The 17,428-nt window shown below is 41.6% G+C and overlaps 1 protein-coding gene across 5 annotated transcripts in view; it reads right to left on the reverse strand.

Moving 5' to 3' along the window:
* RTN4 (reticulon 4) overlaps positions 1 to 17,428 on the reverse strand; it is a 47,451-nt gene that overhangs the window by 6,338 nt on the left and 23,685 nt on the right. For 3 of the 5 annotated variants that reach the window (XM_055816010.1, XM_055816011.1, XM_055816012.1), the window contains 2 exons: positions 5,946 to 6,153; positions 3,011 to 3,149 (listed from right to left, as the gene is read on the reverse strand). In XM_055816010.1, the coding sequence (XP_055671985.1) occupies positions 3,011 to 3,149; positions 5,946 to 6,153 (347 nt within the window). Of the gene's footprint in view, positions 1 to 3,010; positions 3,150 to 5,945; positions 6,154 to 10,271; positions 10,405 to 14,204; positions 14,402 to 17,428 lie in introns of those variants that run through there. The other 2 variants (XM_055816013.1, XM_005235030.4) reach the window with 2 other exon arrangements.

Below are 17,428 nucleotides of genomic sequence, written 5' to 3' on the forward strand. Positions count from 1 at the left end.
TTCCCACACACTTGGGACACAAGGAAAGCACAGGGCCCAAGCTCAGCCTGAATGTTACGATACAGGAAACCAGTAAAAACCCCTGTGTACCCAATGGAATGAACCAAGTTTTTGCCTACCTCATTCCAATGATTACTGACTCCCCAGCACCCAAAGCATGCTGCAATGTAATGGCAAATCCAAAGATGTGCATGTGTCAGTTTCATTACTCTAAACCAGTTCAAATATGGCAAAGAGCTCTGTTTCTCAAAACATCAGTTAAGCAATGAAAATTGAAAGCAATTGTGCCCCACTGTCGGAATGGCTACCACCGCGCAGCTGGGGAAGCAGCACTAGACTGCTATCCATCACAATAAAGTGCAGGTTTCTCCCGGGGCTCTGGCAAGGGCTGCTCTGGAATTGCTCCTCAAGAACTGTGAGGAACTTCTGCTGCTGCATAAATATTTAGAGTTCATTTTAAGACTTCCATGACTGAAGCATTGTTTAATAAAAAAAGAAAAAATCTTAACAAGACATTTTACAGCCAGAACTATTACACACAATAAACTGACCTGCAGACATTTTCTAAATTAAAGCTCTGTAACTTTTAATTATACATAAACATGCTGTTTCCTACAGTGAAGATGTTTAAACTACACAAGCCAAGGTATTTTTAAACCAGGGCCATTACATTACGTAAGACCCCAGCATCTTAATGTTCTCCTCAGGCTCAGGCACAAACCCTTCAAAATCAGCCGCTTGTGCTTGTGAACTGTCCTGGCATTCCCTGGTTTCATGTAAGGGTTGCTCTCTACTATGATAAATTAAGACTAAATAACCTACATAAAACATTTTATATGTCAAAAGAAGAGAGGGGAAATTAATTAGTTCAGCTGAATAAACATGTCTTTCCTATATACCATAGTATTTGGAAAGTGATTAGTGCCTTAAAGACATTCTGACTGGAATTAATTCTAACATAATTCCTCTGAAAGGCCTCATTTTTAAAACAGTGTTAACTGGAACAGCAGTTGGCTGTTCGCTGCTTCCTTTACTGTAAGGGATTGTGATCTCTAAACAAATGGTGTGGAAATGCTTATAACTCAGATGAAGGAACATATCACAAAGGGCTTAATTATTAAAGAAATACAAGTGACCTTGTGAGTGCAAGTTTTTCTGTGATGCTTGTTGTTTAATCAGATCCAAACATGACTTAAGGAAAATAACTTCTCTTTGAACACTGAAACTCAATGCCCTTAAACACAATAAACAAAGAATATGTTCCCTTCCTCCCTTGCACATCCAGTTTAAGTTATCAAAATGCAATTCTAGCCATGTAACAGCAATTCTTTTGGTCAAGGCTGTGGCCTTGAGATGCTGCAGAGATGAATCCTAAGTACTCAGTCACTCAAGTGTGAAGGCGAGACACAGCTTCTCACAGACCAGACTGGTGGGCAGTGGGCGAGAGGATTTAGCCATCAAAATGCAATCCCTGTGTGGAAACACTGGCAAGGCACAGCCAGTAATGGCCTTATTTAAGCCATTTTACCATAAAACGACTGCAGCAATATCAATCACATCCAGAAAAATGACCAGAAAGTAAGAATGCACAGCCACCTCCCTAAAAAAAAAAAATTACAGCCAACCCTTTAGGATCAGGAAGATTATTACAGTAAACCTTGGGGTTAATATCCCATTCTCCTCTTTCCCTTTGAGAAAATTTATCTTTATCATGAACAGCAGACCCCAGGAAACAACCCAACAGCCTTATAATCTTTCCTATCTCCAGAGGGAAAGGACTCCCACTACAGGAGACCAGCACAGCATCAGGTACAACTTTCCTGGCACAAACTCTATGATCAAGTTGCAGCATAACAAGAAACTGGGTCTAGAAACTCTGCGTAAGATCCCGAGATCTGCCTCCAATTTCTATTCCACACATATAACAAAGACTTCTAGAGCCTTCCTATTTTTCTCCAACTGTCACTCGAAAGCCCTTCCCCCAACCCCACAACTCAAAGGACTTTTATAAAGCAGTACGTAAGGGATTTACTGGAAGATAAATGCAACTATTTCAAGAAGATTAAGCAAACTGAAAAAGAAATGGACAACACATTGGTACTCAGTAAAGGAAACAATTGTTTGAAAAATGAAGAAAGACGATTAGCTTAAAAGGAGAGAATATAATTCTCACAGAACAAAGCTGAAGGGGTTTCAGCCAATATTTTTATTTTTTTTCCCCCCAGATTTTTTCTTAATAACTATTCTTCACTGTCAGTTTTGCTCTGCCACCTTCAATAAATTCCATTAAATATTACTTGGACATATTCAAGATACCTGTTAAGCAGTATTGCACACTTTAGGTAAGGTAACCTGCAAAACCCATTGCAGTGATTTGCATCACTAGAAGCAGCAGCTAGTCACACCCAAACCCAGGGACTGAAACAAGTGTCCACCTCCCTGGTAAAAGAAGGGCATTGCTCAGCCCCCAACTCTCCCAGCAAAAGAGGCTGACACAGGAACTCCTCCTGTTTAAGGCAAGGATCGGTACACTAACCACACGCTGGTCTCTGGACAGAAACAAACACAAAACCCAAACCAAACCAGACCTGTGGCAGTCTAGCCCAAGACTCAGGTCTTCAAGAAGGACAAATATATATTAGTGACACATTCTGAATGCCTGTATTAAGAGCACTAGCGAGGAGGTTTAACAGCTGAACTGCATGCAGCCAGAAACTATTTCAGTTTTCCATCTGTTTTTATTATACTGTCAAAATAAAGTGCAGAAAGTCACCCACTACTACTGCACACAGAACTTTATACTCAGCTCCGTGGCTAACAGAAGGCTATACTTCTTGAAAAACAAAAAGGCTTATTACTTCCAAAAAGCAAACTAACACTCATTCTTTACTTATACAGAGCCAAAGATGCTATTGTTCATTCATGTTTACAAGGACTACTGGGCTTTGCTAACCTAGGTCAGCAAGGAATTTACACAAGGCTGCTGTATCTACAGCTGAAGCAAACTTACCTTCAGAGAATCAACTAAGTCATCGACTAGGAAGAGACGTCTCAGCTCTTTGACTGTGCCATTAACGTGACCAAGCACAACGTTACTGTATTTCTGAATAAGCTCTTCAGACACAGCTACATCAGACTCCAAGTAGGCCCTGCAAGAAAGAAGGGCTTATGAGACTTTACTGTAAAGACTGTTGTCAAAGCGTATCAAATATATAGATGTTATATATGCAATATCAACATACCTTCTTTTTATGTTATAAAAACAGAAACCTTCCCTCATCAGGAATGCCAAAAGGATAGAACAGAACTAACCTAAGTTACTCTTAGAAAGTAAAAGCCAACCTCAAAAAAACCCCAACCCTACAACCTCTTAGAAGAAAAGAAAAAATGTTTCTTTCTTACTCCTATGTTGTGCTAGTGCGTTTATTAAGTCACACACAGTCTTACCTGGCCTACACACAAAAGGCGCACTGGCTGACACACAGGTGTGACCAGACCAGGCTCGCGAGCAGCCAGCACCACTGGCCATACGCTGCCTGGTCTATGAAGGCTCTTCCTACTCCTCAGCATATGCTGTAATCTAGAACACTTACACCAATGACAGACAGCCAGGCTGGGGGGCATTGTGTGTGTTATTCTCAGGTTTTGCTGTTGTATGAGGCAGCCTGATATTCTACCAGACTTGGTATTTCATTTTTCAAACTGAAAAAATCCTGCACAAGTAACATTCATTCATACCACTGGAAGGCCGTTCTGAAGTCACCATTATGCTGTAAGAAACACACTAAGGCACAGTAAAATGAGCAAGTCTTTCATCATTTGCTTAAAAAAAATAGAAAAAAAAAATCCTTACAGTTAGTGACAGCAGTTCTTTTAATAGAAAGATATAAGCTCCTATCTGGCTAAGCGTTCTTTACGCTACAGCGTTACTCTTATCTGTATCTGCAGCGGCTATCGCAATTTAGTATCTTGAAATTGAAAATAATTTATCTAATTTGCATGTTGGAGAGGGATGGAGCAATGCAGCACATCTGTAACAGGGCGCTCATTTTACAGTTACTACAGTTGTTAAACTTTTACTTTCATTTCTGCTTTGGGGTGGTTTTGATTTTTATTTTTTTTTAAATAAAAAATGCACAGTGGAGGCTCCTATGTACATCATTGAAGGTGAAGCTAAAACATGGCTTTGTGGCAAGTCCGGCACAAATGAAAATACTTTAAATGGTAACTACAGAGGGCAGCCATTTCAAGGCTACATTCTGCCATCCACACTTGGCTTGAATCTGCACACCCTTCTCAACTCATCAGCCAGACAGTCGGTACCTGAATCATACATGAAACTGATCTCATGGATGTGCTCTTCACTGCCCAACTAAATTCAACTAAAAATACCCTTCTTGTAGTTGAAGCTATACAGATAAAAAGTAAGCAACCACGTACGTTGGACTAAAACGCCTGGAAGCTTCTTATGAAAATCAGTATTTTTAGAAATAAACTGCAGAAAGAGCTCAGGTAGGAAAAGTTCTGCCTGTTCTTGCAAAGAAAGAACTTGACTGGTAAACTGGAAATGCTGTTTGGATACTGACGAGCACTACTGGGTAGAAGCTCCAACAGGATTTTTGCTGGGAATTACTCACCCTAATGATGGTGAATGACAAGAGCCATACAGGGCCCTGATGGTTAAAAAACCCCACCAAAACAAACCCAGAAACCTGAGTTTACAAGAAGATACGTATTTCACACTGCTATACCGAATATGGTTGCCAATTGTTCAGATGTGTTTTTTTTATATTAGATCTAAGCTTGAAAGCCAATACTCCCTCTTTTCCCAGTTTTTCTCACAGCTGTTCTAGGCACAGACTGGCTTTCTCTGGGTACATGGTCCACTACACGTAGTCAGGGAGGAATGGAGGTAAACCCAAGAAAACATTTTGCCCGCTTTACTGAAGATGAGAGGAAAACAATGAGAATAATTAGAAACACCACAAAATTAGTAAAAGAGCTGTAAATAGGAAGGCATGCGGGAGTTTCTGAAAGGGGCAAGGGAAGCTGAGATTGAACTGCTTCACTGGTCAGTTAGAGGAGAGAAGCCAGTCTGAGCAGTGTGAAACAGGGCTGGCATGGAAAGAGGAAACATGCACATAGTAATAACACATTAATCAGTTTTTACTTCTCTTAAGATGCAGCTCCGCAATAGTGGGCACCACCATACTCGCCGCAGGAGAGGATGGATGCCATGGATACCGTGCTCCCACACCGCAGGAAGTGCACACAAGACATGCCCCAAGGACTTGGCTCACTCATCACAGACTGCTCAGAGGTCCTCTCTGAGGGCCTGAACCAATCCTATGATTCAACTCCTCAAGCCTTAGAGTTCAGAGTCCAATTTTCTGGATTTCTGATCTGAGCAGGCTGCAATGAACATTCTGCTGATGACAAGGCACCCTTGCATGTGGAGAACACAGCTATTGCTGCTTCATAGTAAAACATCTCATTTTAAGAGTATTCTTAAAAAACAAGTTCCAAAAAGATAAAGATATTCCCTGTGACATTTATGCTGATTTTTGCTACATATATTGCATTGGAAGTGCTACATCTGCTGGGTATTCTTTAGATTTTGTACATCATCTGCCACTGGTTCACATTCTGAAGACTATGCCATTCTAAAACACTTATTACTTCATTTGATTCAAGTACTTAATTTTTTGTAATGTAACTCTAGCATTCCAAAGGAAACCTCATTTTGTTTTCTTTATCACTGTGTATGCCTACTGAGAAAAGCTGAAAGAAGAGTAGTCACAGGCTGGGTAACAGATTTTTCAGTACAGACTATTTACATTATTATGCAACATATTACGGCATATGTCATCTACTGCTTCTACTGGCACCAAAACTGCCGTTCCCCAAAACAACACACTTTTTCTTAATTAAAAGAAAAATCTCACCTAAACGGGTGGCCTTCATCGGACTTCTGGATCGCCTGGATAACTCCCTTATATATCCTAAAGCTGATGGTCACAGAAAGCAGGGCCAAGGCAATGTAAGCTGTCACACTCACGATGCTGAACACTGTTAATGAAAGCAGCAGGAACAAGCTGGCACCAAACACCACTCCCGTCTTCTTAATGTCTCGCCAGTAAAGGAGGTCAACAACTAAAATTTAAAAAAGGTAAGAGATTAGAACAAGTTACCTTTTGCATCCATACGAAAACAGTAAAACATGATTCACTTGACTGCTGAGAGTCATCAAGAATGGAACTTGCGATCTCACTGTCAAACCACAGCTGAAATAACAACTAGAAATAGGTTATTTTAGCACAGATTCTGCACTGGACTTCAGATTATTGGTATTACTGTTATTAGGATTACCTCCAACGTAATTGCTAAAATTTACGAACAATTCTGCCCTTCAGCAATGTCAGAATTAATCTCTTCAACTACCGTGCTGTGTTCTGCACCAGAACCACAGCAGTTTGTGCTTCATTTCATTTTATTTTTGTGCATTTTGCGGATGTTGCTCACTGAAGGGACTTATTCAGATCCTCTGTTAGGACAAAGGCCAAGGCACTAACAGATCTCTAAACCGTTTTATCTTTGCAAACCTGGTAAGAGTCAAAGGCACTGCTCAAGAGTCATTAACAGTTCATTTGGTTTCCTTTTGACTGAAAACACATCAGTGGGAGTTTATAATAGTGTGCTCCAATGCAAAGTACTTCATTTGTAAAGTAAGTTTATATTTTCCTTAAGTGACCCTCATGAGAGAACACAGTATCATGCCATTTTTAGCATCACTGTTTAAAGTAAACTGCACCCTTGCACAAGTCATAGGTAATGACCTAACACATCCACTGCAGATTTGTTTGTTTTGAGGTGCTGCTGCATCCGGTGGATTCAAATCTGGCAAACATCATTCTCCATTGCTGAGTACAGAACTGGGCAGGGGCATCTAGTCTAGTTTAACACTTCATGGTGAGACAAAATAAAACTCACTCTTGACAATTTCTACTTCCACAGCTGATCAGATTTTCACAAGAAAAAATTCCTCTTCTGCATCAAAACTGCTTGTTAATAGCAACAATGTATTAGATACAGAACTCAAGATACATTACAGAAAAATTATTACTATTACATCATCAGTTTAGTAATCCTCTCTCATCTTAAACATCACAAAGCCAATTGTAAAATAGTATATCACAATTCAGAACACTTTTTTTATTCTGAATGACTGTAAAAGAAAATTTTAAAATAAATTTGACTATTATTTCTCACAGGATGAAAAGGTGGTAATGCACCAACATTAAATACTCAGTAGCCTCTGCAGGGAAAAAGTCTGCTTAATCCCTTTGGAGTTACAACATGAAAATGCCACTGGGGCTCTAGTGCAATTTCACTGTGTTTCAGAAGCTGAAGTCCCTTCCCAATTATTTCTGTAGGGAAACTGTACTGAGCAGCAAGCTCTGGAAAGATGAGAACTCTGGTCAGAAACTTAAAGCCATCATTTTCATAACGCAAAATATTTTACCCAAAAATTTAATTAATGTTTTACTAGAAACTTCCTGAAGTTCTACAGACAGAACCAGGTTACAGTTGCATGAACATCTTTGTATTTATCACGCACCAAAACTGCTGTGGAAAGAAACAGCCTCACCCCTTCACCAGCACTCAGTTCCACTCCTTTCCTCTGCATGGCCACGTACAGAACCAGCCCAGTTTTCTGCATGCCACTGACAACTACTGCACAAAAAAAATAGAATGAAAACTAAGCAGCCAGCCAGATCAGATTCTGGTTGTGGTTCACCACGTGACTCCACAAACATATGGGGTGGGAGATAGAGCAGCCAACTGAAGGAGGCGACACTCCTGCTCTGCTCTCGGAACACCACCAACCCTGAAGTCCTGTCAAGTTGCAGCCCAACCTACCTGTGCACCCTGTTGACCTGTTATTCCGCTGGCTCTCTTCATGTTACAAAGCTGCACTCTATTTCCCCTGTCAATCACATGAAGCTCTAAGCAAGACAACTGTTCTTTAATGTTTGTAAAGATCTGTCTTGGTTTCAGCTGGGAGAGAGTTAATTTTCTTCCTAGCAGCTGGTACAGTGCTGTGTTTTGGATTTAGTAGGAGAATAATGTTGATAACACAGTGATGTTTCAGTTGTTGCTAAGTAGCACCTACTCTAAACCAAGGACTTTTCAGTTTCCCATGCTTGGCCAGCGAGGAGGTGCACAAGGAGCCGGGAGGGAGCATAACCAGGACAGCTGAGCCGAAGGGCTGTCCCATACCACAGAACGTCAGGCTCAGTATATGAACCGGGGTGGGGTGGGTGCGGGGGTGTGTGTCTGGCTGGGGCCTGCCGATCGCTGCTTGGGGGCTGGCTGGGCATCAGTCAGCGTGGGGTGAGCAACTGTATTGTGCATCACTTGTCTTTCTTGGGTTTTATTCCTCTTTTTCTTTTTGTCGTCTACTATATTTTTTTTCCCCATTTCAATTATTAAACTGTTCTTACCTCAGCCCATGGGTTTTACCTTTTTTCCCCCCGATTCTCCTCCCCATTCTACCTAGGGGGAGTGCAGTGGGTGTGTAAGCAAGCAGCTGCGTGTTACTTAGCTGCTGGCTGGGGTTAAACTGACAAAATAAAAAAAAATATTAAAATAATCAAGTCATAGCAGAATTCCTTTTGTACAGGACATAATCACTAAATTTAACATTTTCTTTTGTTTCTTTGGCTTTGTCTCTAATCACAAAAGTGTCTTGTTAGCATCTCTGTACACCTTATGTTAAGCAAGTTTAGCATGTAAAAGCAACTTAGGAACAAAATTGTGAGCTTGACCTAAAAATCATTGTAAACCGTAAACCTCAATCGAGCTGCAAGTATCCACAACACCTGGGTGAGATTTTTACTAGTCTTGTCAAAAAAGTTGGTGGATTTTGTGCTCCTAAATGATGCAGAAATTTTGGGGAAAACTCCTTTCTTTCTGAGTATTTGCTGCAAATACTGAAACTGTATTTATTTTTAAATGCTGCAATTTGAGCATCCATACATTCAAATCTGGGTGCTGCTCCCATATCATGTGACACATTAAGTATGAGCCTTACTTGTCTCCATTTGCAGACAGTATTAGTTCTGTAAATGAGATACCCCCTCCTCTGTAATACAGTTTTAAAGGGTCTCCACTGATAACGACTTCTTACTGCTTCATCAGAAATCACTTACTACAAGTAGTAAGGCATTTTACCTGAAGCGAGTTATAAGGAATGTGGACAGTAACTCATGTGTATGACAGTTTCCAAAACACCAGAAACAGAGGTAAATTGCTGGAATTAAAGCATACCATTAATGCCAGACAGCCTCTAGCAACCCATTTTCAAGTCTTTTGTTCTCAGTAATCAATAAGAAAAATCCCCAAGCTAGTATATCCCAGACCAGAGTTAAGCAGCACACAAAGCCTTTTTCCTCACTCTAGTCTCAACTCCATTTGAAGAACTACCAAATCAGCCTCAGCTTAATGACACACGGATCTGGTTTCATTGTAAATTCCTCAAATGGAAATTCAGTGTTAGAAGTCACTGAAAAACTGATTTGTAATTTTCAGTCCAAAAGGGCACACAATGCAATTGATTTCTATTCTCCAACTGATCAGAAACAGGTAATTTGCATTTCTTTCTGAAGTAAAAGAAAAGATTAAAAGCATTACTAGAAGCAGCTTTCTGGCTTTAACTTATACATGAGATATTCACAGCACATAAAAAAACCCCCACCAAACCCTAGCCAATTCTCAGGAAGAACCCTGCCAATCAGCATTTTTCCTCACGGAAATGGTTTTAAGCTATATTTTATACAACATGGAACTATAATCTCACGCATTTAATGCAAGTATTCCAGGCCTATTCTAAAGCAAGAACAGCTGCCTACATTTGGTAAGCACGAACTGTCACTTGGCACGTCTAAAAATAGTACTGCTAGCATCCGTGCCTTACATGCAGCACTCATCCAATTACATTTTGCTTTTAAAGCGAGTGCTGTGATAGGTTTATCACTGTATTATTTTTTTAAGTCTTTTTTTTCTTTCACAGACACTTAAAACCGAACGATTCTTAACGTTTTTTGATGACAAACCCAAGTGGTTTAATATATTTAACCTGATAATCCTCTTTTAATAAAACCTGAACGCAGCAATCCTCTCCTTTTTTTGACAGAGAAATTAAAAGCCTCGAGATCTACAAGCGCGTTTACTTCACATGTATTAAAGAAAACCAAGAAAAAGGGACTAACCCATTTTGGCATCCATCTTGAGTGCGGCTGCACGCCCCAAGCTCTCGCGCAGCTGACTGCCCGCGCCGTGTCACTTCCGGCGGGCGCGCGGGCGGCGGCGCGGCTACGCAACGGGCGGCGCGGGAGGCGCGCGCGGGCCCGGCCGGGCGCCAAGGGCCGCCCTGTCAGCGCTCGGGGACACGGGGGTGCACGCCAAAGAAAGGCCCTTTGTGGAGAGGGATGATTAAAAAAAAAAAAAAAACAAAAAAACAAAAACCGCAAACAGCGTACGATTTACAAACGTTGTACGAACGAGGGCCGTCGCGCTGGGACCTCTCAGTAAGCTGAAAGGTAAGCAGAGATTCTTTATATTCTCCCAACAAAAACCGTGCCGAGGCGCGAATAGGCGCCTCCTCTGCATCAGCCTGGGCACAGGCAGCGTTGCGCTAACACGGACATGTAACAGAAGCGATGGAAGCTGGCTGCTTTCAAACGCCGCTGAAGCGCACCGCCGCAGTCACCATAGCACCGCGCAGAGAATTCACCGGAGACCAGCAAAAACCAGCAGCCGGGCACCGACTGGCGAACTGCTGCCCGCGCTGCTCAGGGGCACTTCCCAGCTGGCGACACACACCTGAGCGGCCTCCGGGCTTTGCGCCGGGCCCTTCCGCGGGAGCCCGGCCGCGCCGGGTGCGGGGCAGCCGCAGCTGGAGCCCCCGGCCCTGGGAGCAGCCCCTGACCCCTCCCGCGGGCACAGGCGCACACAAACACCATTAGCAGGCCGGGGCTTTGGCATTTTCAAGATTTCCTGCATCTGAACGACCACTTGAAATCACGGGTGACATGCCAGTGGGAGCAGACCAGACCACAGAATCCAATCCTCCTTCTACCCCGATCAGATGTGCTGGAAGCCAGCTTGGAGGGCCCTTGACAGCCTTGTTGCAAGTCAGTAACAACAAAACAATCCCAGGCTGGTGAAACTGGGGGGGTTACAGCATGACTACAAGCGGTGCCAAGCACGTGGAGCTGACTTCAACCAACAGAGCTTTCCCTGTCGCGGGGACAGGCACCACGAAGGAGTGCCACATCCACGGGGCTGACAGGCTCGTCTGACTGGACCCTTAGGGTCCAGAAAACAAGTCTGCACCATGCATGTTTCAGACTTGGCACATCTGCCCCACAATCCCTAGCAAGAAAAAGCAATACACGTTTCACGAGTACATGCTAGAATGAAAGCAGAGTCTGACACGACAAGACTGTCCCCCAAAAAGGCAAATACTACCTAGAAATTACTAATGAGCCAAAGCGGAATTTCTTTCGGTTTTACTTAATCATACACCCGCGCATGTGCGCACAATGTAGGAACTGGGAAAATTACTGCAAAGCCCTGATTACTCACAATAAAAATTTTAAGAGATCAAGGACTGCACAAGCCTAAGCAACCTTTTCCACCATTTAACTAATCTGAACCAGAATTCAGATAGATTTTCAGCACATTAATACAATAAATAAATAAATATATAAAGTCAGGATAGCCTGAGAGTATACCTATGGTGTTCATCCTACCATTAGCATTATTTGGCTATTAAAACCTGAGAATTCAGTGAAATAATTAAAAAATAAATATTACATTTTAGTACCAATTACTCCACAGAGGCCTGTCTTTGAAAGTGCTAAAAATAAAAAGTCACGCCATCCCCAGAATAAACCTACTTCATCCTGCCTATCTAGATGATCGATACCACAGGTACTAATACCACAGGCTGTACCACTTCCATTATGCTGCTTCCTCAACTACTACAGGTGTAGCACAAGAAACAAGCATACCAAAACTGAGTTAAGGATTATATTAATTAGAAAGTAGTGCTTTAGCTGGAAAGTCTAACTATGAACCATACTTTTGGCTCTTCTCTGCTTTTAGATTTGATGATTTTTTTTTAAAGGTTATTTTTTAGCATGGAAAGAAACATGTTGCAATATTTGCTTCTATATTTATTTTGGGGCAAGACAAAGAGTGTAATCTGTCCCTGAACTTTACCCATAATTTTCCACGCCACTGGAGCCTGACCTAACGAAGGAAGACATGAAACAAGGAGTCTTCATCTTGTTACAATAAACAAACGCTACCAGAAACCACACTGAACCAGGATTCAACAACAGTTACAAAAGGAGAACCAGACTCTTCTGCTTCCTCAGAAAACCTTCTTCTTGCTCTGCTTCCCTTTTCTTTTAGACCTTATTCCTACCAATTAAATTATAATTAAACCTCAAGGCAGTAGGGACTTCTTTGGAAGGAGAAATAGGCACTTAACCAGCTTCCTCCACCCAAGGGGATATCACTATGCAAACCCAAAGAATTTAAAACACTGCTTGAAGCAGTTATACTAGCACAAAATACCCACGTAGGATGGCTTGAGGTTTGCTTACACATACAGTAGTGCTTACACACTACTCGGGTCTACATTCTGCAAAGAAGCCAACTGCACACACCCCACCTTACTGGCCTCCCCCCAGGTGGGCCATACAGGCATGCTTATGATTGGCAACTCGTTAATTTTAAACCAAGAAAGACTCCATTATTCTCAGGGCCTCAAACTGTAGGCTCAGAAATGTCTGCCTTCAGTTGGAGTGAGGGACAGACCACCACCAACCCTGCTTGTCGGGTTGTGGAAGGAAACCTGAAAATTGGGCCTGAATACCAGAAGGTAACTTGCCTTTCACGTTTTAGAAAAATGTTCTGACCTCACCCCCTCACCCTCTTCCCCCCGCCCCCCCCCCCCCCCCCCACCCCCAAGAACTTCAGGCCTGACATACGGGGCGCTGAACATTTAAACTAGTCACACATCAAGAACATGTTACCAAATGCTGCAGTATATTTTTTCCTAATATTTTACAGCCCTTTAATGAAAGGTTAGAACTTTTAGAAACGTGTTTTGTAGGGGCAAAGTTTTTTCCCCTGCAGGCTTTTTTGCTACATATTTCAGTTTTGATAGAGCATTCAATAGATACGAGACAGCTGGCAATTTTGTCCAAGTGGGAAACAAACACAGATTTTGAACAACAGTTAGAAAAAAAAAAAAAAAAAAAAAAGAGGAAAACTTCACAAGTACCAAGCATGACAGGGCCCTTTAAGAAGAAGACATTTAAGTATCTAAGGATGATTAAATTTTTTTAAAGCTTGTTTTGTCAATAAAGTATGAAGATTACATATTCAAATAAGGCTTAAACTCTTACACACTGAGCACTAATGTAATGATCCACAGAGATTTACACTGGTGATCTCCCATTGGTGGTTACAGGAACAAAGGTCAGAACCACACTAATTTAAGGTTAGCTACTTATTTACCTAAAACAATTTGATAGTATGGCTCTAAATTCTGAAAAAGAATCAGTTTTAACCTAGAATCCAACAGAATTATGAAAAATCCAAAGCAAACGTGATTAAGGGTATACTCGAAACATGCTATGCCAAACATAAAAAAACAACCACCACCACCCTGCTGTAGTCCGCATGCGAATTCTCCTCATAAAATTACTGAACTACATGAACTGCATGCAGACACGACATTCTTTCAAGTTAATGGTTAGTACTGTTATATTATTAATAATCTAGGAATTTCAAAGGCACATCAACTAAATTCAGACTATGCTAGCACTTGTGCAGTGCGTACCAAAACAAGCTGTTCTTCAATATGCTCTGTAGGACTGAAAAAGATCTGCAGTGTCACACAAGCTATTTCACCTACATAAATAATTTATTCTCTGCATTGCTCGTATTTACCCATTTTAACTTCAAGCTTTTGCAATTTTGCATATAGCATGCACATATCTTACATCTTCACATACATTTCACAACCAAATACATGCTACAAACACCGTTTCCTAAAAACAACGCGCAGCTTCTTTACCTTTAAAAAAAGAAAAGGAAAGAAAAAAAGGGAAAAGAACAAATACCCTTATCCTTCCAACTGCTTGGCTGACTGTCCATCTCTCCACAAACGATCTACCCTCCAGCTGTGATTATCAATTATGCATACCAAGAGGACAGCTGCAAGAGAAGAAATCTACAGCCCAGGATGGGAAACATGGGCTTCCCCAGCAGCGTCTGCAGTCTGCTGCTGCACTGGTGCTGCAGGAGCCCGGTCAGCTGACGGCGCGGGGTGTGGAGCACTGACGCAGTGCAAGCTGTCACCAGGCTCCTAATGCTCCGGCACTAAGACTAAATAAAATGCAATCCCCAACTGGTGCAGCCATTTGGTTCTTAACCGCTTGCCAACAAAACCGAAAAGACACAAGGCAGTGAAAGAATTCGCCGGCACGAGGGGAACAGCTTCTCCCTGCAGAGCAGCACCAGTGCATTGGTAACACCAGTGCATTGAAAATGCCACTGCTGCAAGGCTCAGCGCAGACTAACAAAAGCCAAACCGCCCTAAGCTGCTTTTCACAGCAGAGCAGAGCTAAAAGTAGTCACCAGACAAGCTTTGAACGGAATGCTTTTCAAACAATGGTTAAAGCACATCTACAAACCTCCTAGATATACCCACTCACTCGTGTTTTGTTTTGTTTTTTTAAACAAATGTCTGACTGTCTAGAAGACTAACAGAGACACCTTTGTAACACCCCTCTCCCTTTAAAAAAAAAGCTTGAAGGAAAACAGAATAGGACCCTTTCAGTGCCTGTAACAAAAGCAAGAGGGCAATGAAGAACACAGTAAGTCTTTCTGCTGATATTTTTAATCCTTCTGAACTGCTCAGCTGTATTTATTCTTAATGGAGGCTTGAGAAGAACAGTTACCTCTAGCCCTCTACCCAATTCCTACAACCACCTTCCCCCTTTTTATTTTACATCAGCAGTTTCTTTTGTCAGCTGCAGATCTGACAATTAAACGTTCCCTTCATTTAAATAAAAACAAGAACCTGGAAGTTTACACTGCTAACATACAGAAAGTATTGTGCAGACATAAGATAAGCATAAACTAGAAACTCAAAATCTAAAAGAGAAAAGCTGTGAGAACAATGTTGTCATTCTGTTTTCCATCCCTGCTGAAGAAAATATGACTTTGCTAGTCTGGAGTCTTTGTAATACCTAGGGCTGACAATAAAATGCTAAAAACTCCCCAGCACTGCTCCAAAGCCTCTTAAACATTTGATGCGCCATTTTCTGAAGAACTAGAGAAGGGCATTTATAAATTTCCACACAAATACTGTGGACTGGCTAGGATGAAGATCCTGCTTCGGTCCTTAAATAGACAGTTTTACTTTCCATTAGAACAGTCAGTCTTACATGGAGAAAGATTACCACAAATTTACCTGAAAGCCCTATTTATTGCTTCAATTGCTATGTAAATGTAAGGCCTCCTTTGACAGCAACACCAGTTACATGTATTTTTAAGTTATGCAAAGATGTGCATTTCATTCACAATTTCAACAGGTAAATCTAAACACGTACTATAGAAGGGAAATGGGAAGTGTATATTAAAATATCATAGCGCAAGAAACTTGAAAAGTTGCACTGTACAAAAAAGTACAAAAACACATCTGAAAAACTGCTTCTGTCTTTGAGCTGAAATTCTTAAGATCAACTGGAAGCCCAAACTCTCTGATTTTCCCCCCGACATTTGTTTAGATGACTGCATTGTCACTGAATTAGTCAAAAACTTGATGCTTTCAGGAAGTTCTTCTCACCAATTGTCAATTTTCAAAAGATACACAGTTAAAGCCTCTTCCTTATCTTCTTCCTATTCTTTAGTTACATACTCAAAATAGTACACTTGGAAAGACTTTCCTAAACAGACATTTTGTAGCAGCAGCCATACAGCAGCCAGGGCAGATGAGCAGCCGCCAGAACATGGACAAACACACAGCTGAGCTGGGAGCGCAGCTGCCTTACCAGTCCCTGTCCTGTGTCTCCAACGGGCCACTGACTCCCTCCACAGGAGCTTCTCCCTGCCCTCAAGAGTCTCCTTTACTCTTTGCATACTCAAGTGTTTGCTCATACCACTCCACACAAACGATACCTAATAGAAGTCTGTATCCCTCTGCACTCACATCTCTTATTTCAGGTGAGAACACACCCGTGTAACCCCATTCCACACATAAACTGAGTACCAGCACTGTCAACAAACTTCAGTATAAGCTTTATTGTTTCAGTAGGGAAACTGTATGCCTGCTTCTACACCAACATTTAAACAAATACTATCCGACAAACAGGCTACTTACAAGATGGTATTATCAACTCACCCAGACATCCAAACCAGATGCAATCAGTTCTAAACATACTGTTCTACTGAAAGCGCCTATGTTCAAAGGGGCTGCATGCCTGCAGGCTGAGTACTTCACTTGCTACACAGACGTTAAATTATCCTGAGCAGACGGACTGACAACACTATTTTTGCCCTGAAGATCATTCCTGACTCCCCACAGGAGTGCATTTTGGATGACTACCTAAGTCTGCTCTCACCGGAAGCCTCATTCAATGCTGGCCGCCTCCCTGTGCTGCTGGGAAGGTCGATAACTTACCACGAACGCTCCATTTTCTCCATAATTCTGCCACTCTGCAAGTAACTTCCCAAAGGCTTGCTCTGTTAGTGGTCTTAGCTATGCAAGCCTTTGCCTCTCAACAGGGGAGACATGACAGCTCTAATGAAACGCAGCCTAGGTCTTCCCTTCAGAAAAATTTCACTCAGGGTTGTTTAGGCCTGTTTTCTTTCCTCGTTCCTCCTACTCCTCTGCAAATTCTCCACCCTGGAACAGAAGTCTGCAATTTATTATTATTTACCTGGTAGCATAAAGATGACCTGAAGAATCAAAGAATCTAAGAATCCCATCAGATGAAATTAAATCAAGATTTTATGTTGAGTTAAAAAATATTTTAAAAATAATCAGCTCCTGAAGGAAACTCCAGAAGCATTCCAAGGTACTTCTCCCCCAGTGAAAAAACAAAACCAAACAAAACCAAACCCTTCCCATCTGCTGAATAGCTCTATTTAAACAACTATAAATACAGGAACTGACAGAAATTAACCAAATGGGCATAGTGCTGGTGTAAGGCAGCATTTCTGACTTATTTTAAGCTTTTCATAACTGTAATGACCTGGTCTGCTGTTACAGAATCATGGGTAGTATTTTATTTCTACCCCCATCATTTAGGAGCAAAAAAGGAAAGCTTCATCATTAGTA

The sequence above is a fragment of the Falco peregrinus genome, chromosome 11 (assembly GCF_023634155.1).
Source record: "Falco peregrinus isolate bFalPer1 chromosome 11, bFalPer1.pri, whole genome shotgun sequence".
Classification (NCBI taxonomy): Eukaryota; Metazoa; Chordata; class Aves; order Falconiformes; family Falconidae; genus Falco; species Falco peregrinus.